The 11507-nt window shown below is 39.7% G+C and overlaps 2 protein-coding genes across 3 annotated transcripts; one reads left to right on the top strand and one right to left on the bottom strand.

The window, feature by feature from the left end:
- The first annotated feature begins 6 nt into the window (after positions 1-6).
- Positions 7-7986, top strand: LOC111331903 (transcription initiation factor TFIID subunit 9B). Of its 2 annotated transcripts, none has more exons than XM_022937122.2 (5): positions 7-193; positions 758-894; positions 5656-5787; positions 6411-6671; positions 7277-7986. In XM_022937122.2, the coding sequence occupies exons 1-5, from the start codon at positions 37-39 to the stop codon at positions 7484-7486; spliced, it is 897 nt and encodes a 298-aa protein (XP_022792857.2). In that variant the 5' UTR covers positions 7-36; the 3' UTR covers positions 7487-7986. The 2 variants fall into 2 exon arrangements, with proteins under 2 accessions (XP_022792857.2, XP_022792865.2); XM_022937130.2 differs by having other exon boundaries at positions 9-193; positions 6414-6671.
- Positions 7635-9918, bottom strand: LOC148727431 (uncharacterized). Its single transcript, XM_088728884.1, has one exon. The coding sequence runs from the start codon at positions 9495-9497 to the stop codon at positions 8313-8315; it is 1185 nt and encodes a 394-aa protein (XP_088585010.1). The 5' UTR covers positions 9498-9918; the 3' UTR covers positions 7635-8312.
- Positions 9919-11507: the final 1589 nt, after the last annotated feature.

Genomic DNA, 11507 nt, shown 5'->3' with positions numbered 1-11507 from the left:
GTGTAACTGTCATGTAGTAGTACCGATGAAAACATAATGGCGGACAAAACAGACACCAATGAACAGGCAGAAGGTACTTTACCTGCGAAAAGCACACCAAAAGATGCCTTAGTTATGGCTGCCATTCTAAAAGAGATGGGAATCAGTGAATACGAACCACGAGTTATCAACCAAATGCTTGAATACACCTACCGTAAGTAAAGCTGTCACTGATATATTTGTGATAATAATCTACCAAAGGGACTAGGATATGTTTCTCGTGTTCATTTTTTTTTAATTTAAGTACTGTTTGATTGGAGTAGAGCTGGAAAAAGTATCATTGCTTAGGTTTGACCTTAAATCCAAGATCTGATTGAGCTGTGCTCCAAGATCACACATGGACCGTATAGCGCTAGAGGCGCCGTAATTTTGTAGCTTTCGGTTCGACCTTGTTGAGCTGCGTCGTTGCAGTACTTTGCGACGGCGATTAGCAGTGACAATTATTCTCCTGCTAACTTTTACACTTTTCGTTGTAAATAAAATAAGAGAAACTTGTTTTAGATCAAGATGGTACTCCCTTGTTGATTATCTGTTTCTAGGATGATGTGACACGATTGTGAGAAGAAGAGCCGCTATTTGCTCATTTTTTGGGTGTTAGTGTGTCACGTTTTGGGGGTTAAATTAATTTCATAAATTGAAGCGGTTAACATTATTACAGAAAGACATTTTATTTTACCTGTTGCAAGTTAGAGACAAAATCGTTTGAATACGTTCACAGGTTACATTACAACTGTGCTAGAGGATGCTACGGTTTACAGTAAACATGCTGGCAAGAAAGATCTCGATGCCGAAGATGTGCAGTTAGCCATCCAATCCAGACTGGACCATTCTTACACAAATCCTCCACCAAGAGAGGTATATATTGTGATATGCAGCCCACTTTGTCTCTGTTTTATATGTTTGTGTACAAGATATGAGACCTAAACCATATAGCTTCTCATTTCACTATACTTTTGTTCAAATAAACATTACATAGGTAGTCTCTATTAGAGTAGGGAAGATATACTTCTGAAAGTGTAACTTAAAATTTTACACCTAACAACACTTTTTGTGTAGTATGTGCCCTCAACTTACTTTCCATGACACTTTTGCACCCAGCAATTTTGAACACTTAACCACCACCTGGTTAGCTCAGGTGGTAGAGCACTAGACTACGGTGCGGGAGGTCAAGGGTTCGAGAGCCAGACCAGACCAACTCTCTGGGTCTTAAAATCACTAAGGAGAATGTGCTACATTTATATTATATCCAGAAACGGATAGGACATTCTAGTCTTCTTGGATAAGGATGAAAAAGCAGTAGGTCCCATCTCCTGTATCTTCTCTGTACTGGTAAGCAGGGGACATTAAAGAACTCACCGACTTACTACAAAGAGTAGGGAATGTAGCTGCCGGTGTTGTGGTCTGACCTGTTTACTGAAATTGGGGTAGGGGATAGGGAAAGGTAATTTACTTAGTAGGGGACAACCTTTTCCTATTGTAAATTTACCTGCCTTTGGCAAATTGTTTAATACAAATACAAAATAAAATACAATTCCAAAAGTTATGTACCTCTGTAGAACTCACACATAAATGTTAACCCTCAAACCCCTTAATACTTTTTACAGATAACACATCCCCATTTAAAAATGTACTTCACCATTTTAAAATGTACTTGACATTTCAGGTATCTTAGTTCCTGAATGAGCCATTCAGATCTCAAATGCATTTTTAATGAGTTCTCTGGGAACTAAGTTCCTGTGTCAACCGATCAGATTTGGTTTGTAATATGGACTTTGCTCTTTAGGAACTTAGTTCCTTACTAAACCAATGACATGGGAGAATACATGACGTGACATTTCTAAATTAAGGTTCGCCTGTTTTATTTATGTCAACACTAAATAGAGCAGACAACAATGTTACACTTTGGAAATGAGTCGAATACACGATGGTCTACACGGCAACGAAAAGGCATCTGATACTACACAATTCTGTAAAAAATGCCACAACGGTTTTGCCGCGCTTTTTACCAGCGCTAATACATATATCTTATTGGTAGTTTTGTTGTGTTGTATCGCTGATTATTATTACAAGTTGTGCCGTAGTTTGACGAGCCCGTAGGGCGTGTGAAAATACAAATAACGAGTAGAATTTTTACTCAGCGATACTATACAACAAAACGTCTAATAAGTTATTTATTATCCAACACGCCAAACTGTTACATATATGTTGTTCAGTGCGGGTGAATTTCGCGGATATTTATTTACGGGGAGTGCGTGACAGAAGTATGCGAAGCAGTACCAAACTGGCGCGTTGTTTTGTTGCTGTTTCTATTTTCTTCGATGAAGTAAAGGAAGAAATTTCCTGGACGTCGAGCTGTTCTTCTTCGTTTGATTCATCTAGTAAACTTAGATCTATATTTGCCAGCCATTCTGACTCTTCGTCGTCGGATGTATGATTCAAACTGGCTGCCGATTTGTTTTTCGTCATTTAACTACAAATCCACCGTCATTTAACTACAAATTCTCCGCTGGCGCGATGTGAGAAAATCTGTTTAACCGATACTCTAGAGTACAAATACCGCGTGACATTTGTACTCAACCAATCGTTTCGTAACTTTTTCAACGCTGTAGTGTATGTATAAAGGGCAGAAATTTCCTCTCCTACGCTTCAAATGCGTTGTTTATTTTGTTTCGGAAAAGTATTTCGCTACGCTTCAATGATCTCGTCTCGGATTGGTGAAAAAATGACAGGTGTATTCATGCGTGGAAATGAACTTACACTTGCGAAACGAGATGTAATCGGCGTTGAATTTCTTGTTTTCCTCTTCTCTCTCGTGAGTTAAAAAAATCCATTCCCAAAGAAAAACCACATTCAATCTTGTCCAACCAATGTCATTTGGTGGCTCGGTGGAGTGATAAATGCGTTTTGAATGTCGCAAGACACGGCTGAATCCGTTAGAAATGTGTTTTGGGAAACACGAAAAAGAACAGCGGTCACGGTCTATTCTCCGCCAAAATTTACTTCATGGCGCGAAATGAGGCAACATCTCTTTCAGACATCTTACCCGAGATGAAGCTAAGCGAAGATGGGTGGAGATAACTATTTTTCTGAGGACTGAATTCCTTGGGAAGAAAAACCCAAGTGCTCCATAAGTCGATAGTGCACAGCTAAAAACATTATAACGTAGCCGGTGAAATTTTGCATCCGAAATCCAACACGAATAACGGACAATACTATCTTAGAAGTGTTTGTTCAGTGAAGCGAATCGTGACAGCGCTGATGCCGAGTCTCGTTTCCCCTTGTTTTTCTCTTTTTCTGCCTCGGTTAAGAATTCTAGCCTAAGGGAAAAGGTCGTAAAATTGTCTTCGTTTTGGGATTGGTGGGCCGAGTCTCTATTTTTATCCATTATTGTCGCGAAGTATAATATTTTTCACCGTGTTCTCAAATTTGCCGCTCGCGCGAAAAAAAAAAAATTCTGGCGAAGCCATTTGCAGGCGCGAACAGTGTGTGCTATCGAGATCTGGAGCACGCTTACAGATACTGAGTTTGATTGCGCGGCTCTGCCATGTTATAAATTCAATTTGTTGTCTGTGTTATTTAGTGTTGACATGAATAAAACAGGCAAACCTTAATTTAGAAATGACATGTCATATATTCTTCCATGTCATTGGTCTGTTGAGGAACTTAGTTCCCAAAGAACAAAGTTGATATTACAAACCAAACATGATTGGTTGACACAGGAACTTAGTTCCCAAAGACCTCATGAAAAATGTATTTGAGATCTGAATGGCTCATTCTGAAACTAAGATACCTTTAATGTCAAGTACGTTTTGAAATGGTGATGTACACAAGTCAAAACAGTCTCCCCCGGCAATGTTGCTCTTGCGATAAGATTTTAGACCGGTTTATGTTGCTTATTATAACATAGCTTGTAAGAGTCGTGCAATCAAACTCAATTGCGCGAGCGTGCTTCCCAATGATTCACGCTGGTGACGTCAAATGCCTCGGGACAATTTTTTTTCGCGCGAGTGACTTCAGCATTTTTCATTAAAAACCGGGAAAAACTTCCGTAAAAAAGTTAAACTAGACATGGCAACAAGCGAATAAGCCGGTGAAGATCTGCCTAATTTTTCTTTGGGAATGGATTTTTTTAACTCACGAGAGAGAAGAGGAAAACAAGAAACTCAACGCCGATTACATCTCGTTTCGCAAGTGTAAGTTCATTTCCACGCATGAATACACCTGTCATTTTTTCACCAATCCGAGACGAGATCATTGAAGCGTAGCGAAATACTTTTCCGAAACAAAATAAACAACGCATTTGAAGCGTAGGAGAGGAAATTTCTGCCCTTTATACATACACTACAGCGTTGAAAATGTTACGAAACGATTGGTTGAGTACAAATGTCACGCGGTATTTGTACTCTAGAGTATCGGTTAAACAGATTTTCTCGCATCGCGCAAGCGGAGAATTTGTAGTTAAATGACGGTGGATTCGTAGTTAAATGACGTAAACAAAACGGCAGCCAGTTTGAATCATACATCCGACGACGAAGAGTCAGAATGGTTGGCAAATATAGTTCTAAGTTTACTAGATGAATCAAATGAAGAAGAACAGCTCGACGTCCAGGAAATTTCTTCCTTTACTTCATCGAAGAAAATAGAAACAGCAACAAAACAACGCGCCAGTTTGGTACTGCTTCGCATACTTCTGTCACGCACTCCCCGTAAATAAATATCCGCGAAATTCACCCGCACTGAACAACATATATGTAACAGTTTGGCGTGTTGGATAATAAATAACTTATTAGACGTTTTGTTGTATAGTATCGCTGAGTAAAAATTCTACTCGTTATTTGTATTTTCACACGCCCTACGGGCTCGTCAATCTACGGCACAACTTGTAATAATAATCAGCGATACTACACAACAAAACTACTAATAAGATATATGTATTAGCGCTGGTAAAAAGCGCGGCAAAACCGTTGTGGCATTTTTTACAGAATTGTGTAGTATCAGATGCCTTTTCGTTGCCGTGTAGACCATCGTGTATTCGACTCATTTCCAAAGTGTAACATTGTTGTCTGCTCTATTTAGTGTTGACATAAGTAAAACAGGCGAACCTTAATTTAGAAATGTCACGTCATGTATTCTCCCATGTCATTGGTTTAGTAAGGAACTAAGTTCCTAAAGAGCAAAGTCCATATTACAAACCAAATCTGATTGGTTGACACAGGAACTTAGTTCCCAGAGAACTCATTAAAAATGCATTTGAGAACTGATTGGCTCATTCAGGAACTAAGATACCTGAAATGTCAAGTACATTTTAAAATGGTGAAGTACATTTTTAAATGGGGATGTGTTAGATATTTAAGTCTGCTATGAATAAATTCTCATCCTCATCAATATTTCAATCCATTTCAATTGTGTCAGCAGTTGTCAATTGAGAGTTGCTGACTTGACCAATACTTCAGAATAGAGTCACCATGGAACTGTTCAGGAATTCACTTAGCTAGTTTCTTAGCGTAGATGTTATGGTCCTCAGCACTAATTTCATTGAAAAGTTCTTCTCAAAGGCAAACTGCTTACTCTAAGAAAAGTTACATTTTTTAGTTTTGTTGTAATTTCTCTCATCAGTTTCTTATTGAGATTGCACGGCAGAAGAATCGACACCCTTTACCACAGATTCAGACAAAGAGTGGCTTACGGCTACCGCCTGACCGGTATTGTCTCACCTCAACAAACTACAAAGTCAAGACACAAAAAAAGGTGCCGTAGAAAAGTCTCAAAGAAACAGGGATCCTTATGTGCCCTCAATAAGTTAAGCCCGCTTCTGAAGTTAGTGGCTGTATTGTGGCAGCTTATGCTGGTTTGTAGAGCATGAAACAACTAGAAGTTTTTTGCTCCAAATTGGATAGGATGCTAAGTTTGATGAAAGATTACTCTTTCATCTTTAGACCCCTAAGTGAAGTGCATCTAATTTCTTCTTACAATATCATTACTGGATCACCCTCACATTAAGGTCAGGAGAATAAAGGAAATTATCACCACCTAAAGAAGTTCTTCTTTGTGAAACAAATTCTCCTTGTCGGTATACGAGAAGATGTGTATAGAACAGTAAACATGGAGATGACATATTGATGTTAGGATGCTAAGGGTTAAAGATTTCATCAGATTTGTTAGGCAGTTTGCTAGTACCCATTTACACTCCTGGGTGGAGAGAGGAATTATGTAAGAGTAAAGTGTTTTACCCAGAAACACAATGTTATGATCTGGTCTGGTGTTGAACTACGACCTTTCAATCCTGAGTCTGTCAGGATAACCAGTATAAGTCAATTGTGACCCCTAACTTGTGCTCTAACCATTGCCTTTAAAATTACTCGTTTTGTTAGCAGCATGCTCAGGTCCGTGCCAATCCAGTGGTGGCTCGAACAATCTCTCAGTCAGCTGTATCAACACTCATCAAAGCCACACCAGCAACTATTGTAACAGTCAAAATGCCAACTGCTACCCCAGTGACAGCCACATCTGCTGGACCCGTGATAAATGCTGCAACAGCTGTCACAGCTGGTGTAACAGTAAAAAAGGAACTAACAGGGACCACTGTGGTACAGAAACAGTCAGTGCTGACTACAGGAGCACCAGCAATACAGGTAACATCTCCTTAAACCACACAGCAATACTTTCATGTTGTCAGGACACTTTATATTGTTGGCTTGCCCTGTAACACATACTGATTTAGGTGGAAAATGTTTTCACAAGAACTAAATTATACCGTTGTTGTTCAGTCTCACATTGTGTGCAATAGCATTTCAAACTGTCTTTTCAAAAAAATTGATATGAGCTAATGATATGCATCAAAACTCTCAAATGTGCCATAGGCACCAACTTTTGCCCTGACACTAAAACATAATAACACTAGTACTGTACTACAGAATATCATTTGCCACAAAAGTATTGATGATTTAACAGTTGCCACCTTGTTAAGAAAAGGTGGTAAAAATGACAGCCTTATGAATAAAAAAAATAAGAATTTTGATAGAAATCTAATCTAATCTAGTGTTCTTGTAGCATACCCTTTCTCATGCTAAAATTCCTTCATAATTGGCTTTCCTACCACCAGCACACTGTTTCTGGCTGTTTGTCTCACACCCCTCATCTTAAACAGGGCATTAACTAACAAGCCAATCAGTCAAGTTGTAAGATATATTTGATGATGTCAGGAAAATCTCACAACTCTGTTTGTGTTTCTCTTTAGGTGAAAAGTGAACCAGGAGCAACTGTCACCAAAAGTCAGCCTATCACAGGTGTACCAGCTAAAGCCTCTCAAAGCACAGGCAACCCAGCTTCAATGCTTACAGTGTCAGCCCTTCCAAGCATGGATGAAACTGTTGCTAGCACCCAGCAACCATTGATAACACCACTTAAGCGAAAACATGAAGATGAGGATGACGACTATGATACATAACTTTCTGTTTTAGTTTCCCTTCGTGTTCTGGGAGGGGAGTGAGTGGGAAGGTCATTTTTAAGCATAACTGGCTTTTCTTTGTACTGTAACCTAACCCTTGTGCATAACACACTCATCTGAATCCCCATCTCACACCATTTAGGCTAAGTTCATTAAATAAAAAAAGGATTTACTCTTGTTCTCTCATATAGATGGATGTTAGGCTGGCTAAAGGTCTGAACAGTCACAGTTGTCTGACAATATTGAACATTATATCATATTGTGCAAGTGTACATGTATCCCACAACAAAACATGAAAGTTCTTGGGGCGTTTAAAGAACATCATTTTGGTCAGTTCTAGTGGTAACCCAAGAAACTCTACTATCTTTTGGCCAGGACTTCATGGTTAAAAAAAATACAGCCAACCATTACAGCTAGGTAGATTTGCACAAGTGGGAAAGGATTTCATCAGGGAATTGTATACAAATGGATCAGAGAAATAAAGACTTGCTTTCAAAGGCTGTCAACTGTACAACTGTCTCAGTCTCTCTATATACCACTTATACAATTGTCTGCCTGCTCCTGGGTTCAAACTATTTGCTGTACAAAAATTCAAAAGAAAAGTGGGATTTGGGTAAATGATAAACCTGAATAAAACACAATGTTGTCAATTCAAGGTGAACCAAATATTCTAAACTTTTGTTTGGCTGGACAAGAGGACATGAATCATCTTGAAAACCGAGACCAAAGTTAACTTAGAGACATTCATTAGATTGTTAAGTTTCACAAAATTGACACTTAATTTAATTATGGGCCTCAATGTAAGTCTGTCACTGATGAAAAACATTCAGACTAGAAAAATTGCCACCAGTAACAATGTTGCTATAACAGTAACTAGCATGAACACAATCCAACGCCAGGATTCCCAAGGGTTTTCTTTCCTGGGATCTAACTCTCTGGGATTTGTCCTTTCCTTGGCGTCAAAATCACAAGGAGTCTTCCTTTTCGTAGGATCAAATTTTAAGGATTCTGTGACATACTGTTCTGTGCCCCTATGTCTCCAATTCCGTGCCCAACTATTGTGTCTGTTAATCCGTACACTTACTCGACGGGCAACCTCCTTACACACCCTGCATCTTTGCACCCTTCGTCTAAGTTCCGACCTCCAGAACTCGTCTCTGGGAAACAACCTATGACAGCAGGTGCATGCTGTATCAGCTCGAGGAAAATAGACACGTCTTTTATCAGGTATGATGTAAAGAGGAAGGAGTGCATTCTTCTCGTATTCGTCAAAATACCTTTTGGTTTTACATCGAATCATATCAGCGTATCTCTCGGATGCTATTCGTAGGCGAATCTGATCGGCATCTTGTAAGACACCCTTCAACTTGTCGTACAAGCTGAACATTGCCAATGTATCAACAATACAATATTGTATTAACTCGTTTGACAAAGGTCTCTTCTTCCAAATTTCTTCGTCACTCTTCAACAAAAGTCTTCCTTTATCCTTCATCCTTATTAAATTTTCATCACTGACGTACAGCTCAAGGCAGCGACGAAAACCGAAAACGCTCTCCACTTGATCATGGGTTCTTTGATTACGATGAGAGTAGCTCGTACTAAAGGAGAACTGGTCGGTAGCTTTGTCAGCAACTGTGTCGTTTTCACGACGGTAGAGAATTTCAAGGAGTTGAAGATCCAAAATGCCTGTCATTCTTACGTTAAACTGATGCCAGAGAGCATCTGAATCTTCTCGGCAATCAAACATCAGCTTCGTGCATGACTTGTCTTCGAGGATTTGACTGAGTCCACAACTGAATATAAACTTTCCCAATTTGTAGACATCAAATATGTAGACTTCTTCCTCAGTTGCGACTGTTATGATTGTTAGAGCTCCATGTCTACTTAAAGAAACTCCTTCACAATCAACAGCTATAAACCGTGAGCTATCATGTTTTGTTTTCCGTTTGAGATTAGAGATAGCATCCTTCAATGTTCTCTGTTCATCGACAACTTTGTAGTTATTTTTCATCACGCTTGTCGTTTACAATTTCCACTTACGCAAAAATGTTGCTTGCCTACCCTCTTCGAGCCATCCTTATTTATTTGTTTAGAGCGAACCCCAAGCTTTCTTGGAACCACTTCGTCGAGTAAACGGGTTCCAAGAATTCATCAGTTTGAACTTCCGCTTCCTGCTTTTCAGTTCCGGCGAACATTGTTCATTTTCTTTCTTTCTTTTTTTTTTTTTTTTTTTTTGCATTGGAGAGGAGGGGGTGGGGAGCTTGCAGGAATTGGAAGGAGACGCTTTCACTAAAAAGGTGCAGTGAATGTCGTTAAAGAATAGCCTTATACTTGGATCAAATATTAGAGGCCGAAGGGTTGAAGTTGGGATCTTCAAGTTAGGATCTTCTTTGCCTTGATTGCTGTGGGCTGTAGAGCAGAATAGCATGGATTCGAAAAGTGAAACTTTTCCAACTCAAACAGAATATGAAACACAGAGTTTGAGCCGTAATTTTGAAGATGTAATAGGTCTTTACGGGTATATTTTGAGTTGAAATTGTGAGGATTAAATTAAAGGGGGTAAGGTAACGAATCTGATCCAACCGACGCGTCGGCCGACACGTTGGCCGGACCTTATAGAAAGACTCTGCCTCGCTGGTACCTTCGCTTGGCTCCAAACTTCGACTCGTCGATCTCCACTGTTTTTTCTACACCTCCGATCTTCATGTCAGCGTTCATAATTTTCGTCGAACATACCGTTCGTAAGTCGCTCAGCGCACGGATCACTGTAGGCTTTGAAAGGCTAGTCAGTCTGGCGATGTTACTTCCAGAAGCCTTGATAGCCCACAGGAACATTAGATGAAGCCACGTACTCAGCGGGATGTTGGAACCTTCGAAAAACCAGGCTCGAAAAGCCAGGTTCGACAGCGGCTGTTTGTACAGCATCGGTGGTGTGTCGGTAGTGTGTCGGCCGACGCGTCGGTTGGATCAGATTCGTTACCTTTACCATTAAAGGGGTGTCCAGCGTGGGCTTCCTTCTCTTATTTTCAAACCAAAACGGATGTTTGTTTTTTTCACCCGCTCGTTAAAACCTCAAGGGAATGGATGGCCTTGACTAGATAGATCCATTTACTTGGGTTTTCTTGCACAAAGTGAAAAAGCGATATCCAAACCTGAAGCGGGTGAACGAAGTAAAATTCATTTTCTGTGAAGACGGTGTAATTACTGATAAAAATAAACATTTCATAGGACCACCATTCACCACAAGCCAGACAAATGGCGCCAGGGTCTATCACACAGGTCATTTCCTTCTTAGCCCATTATCAAACGCCATGTATATATATATATATATACACTGCACTGATGAGGCCCAGAAGGCCGAAACAGTACTGTCTGCAGTTAGTTATATATATATATATATATATATATATATATATATATTACGAGAGGAAAAAAGGACGTAACTACATTTCCCGACAAGCCTGTTTCGTGAATCGCTTCACTCTTCAGGGGTTTAATGAAAGAATATTCATGTGACTATCGTTTATATACTAAGAAAATTTGCATAATGCGCGGTAAACTTAAAAACTTTAAAGTTCAGTTGTTGCGTAGCAACGCTTTGTTTCTGTGTCGGCATGAAGATACGAGTTCGTTACGCTTATTTAGTGATGAGAGGTCGGGTCGGTAAATTATCAGGAATTTTTCTTTTAGGCAGAGGTTGCATCTTTTATTGGAGCTGTTGTAGGGAGAGTTAGATGATAAGATGCGCCATGAGATAGAATAGTCAATGTTGTCGTTCTTGAGTGTCCAGATGTGTTTGCTAAGTTCGGTAGAGTTTTTGTGCTTGGCGTGGCGGAATGATGCGGTGTGATTTCTGTGTCTTGTTTTGAAGTCGGTTTCTGTGAGTCCGATGTATGTTTCAGAGGTGTTGTTGTCGTTCCGTGTGACGGTGGCTTGATAAACGACTGAGGATTGAAGGCAGTTACCATTGAGCGATAGAGTAGACAAGACAGCTAACAAAGAAGCATTCATAACCCTCAAA

The sequence above is a fragment of the Stylophora pistillata genome, chromosome 7, assembly GCF_964205215.1.
Source record: "Stylophora pistillata chromosome 7, jaStyPist1.2, whole genome shotgun sequence".
Taxonomy (NCBI): Eukaryota; Metazoa; Cnidaria; class Anthozoa; order Scleractinia; family Pocilloporidae; genus Stylophora; species Stylophora pistillata.
Note: the sequence above shows the minus strand (reverse complement) of the source record. Positions and strands in the feature narration are given on the sequence as shown.

Bases quoted from the DNA above. Each gene is read 5' to 3' on its own strand.
- LOC111331903 (XM_022937122.2), top strand. From the start codon at position 37: ATGGCGGACAAAACAGACACCAATGAACAGGCAGAAGGTACTTTACCT. The intron at 194-757 runs GTAAGTAAAGCT...ATACGTTCACAG, and splicing joins AATGCTTGAATACACCTACC to GTTACATTACAACTGTGCTA. The intron at 5,788-6,410 runs GTGCCGTAGAAA...TCGTTTTGTTAG, and splicing joins AAGTCAAGACACAAAAAAAG to CAGCATGCTCAGGTCCGTGC.
- LOC148727431 (XM_088728884.1), bottom strand. From the start codon at position 9,497: ATGAAAAATAACTACAAAGTTGTCGATGAACAGAGAACATTGAAGGAT.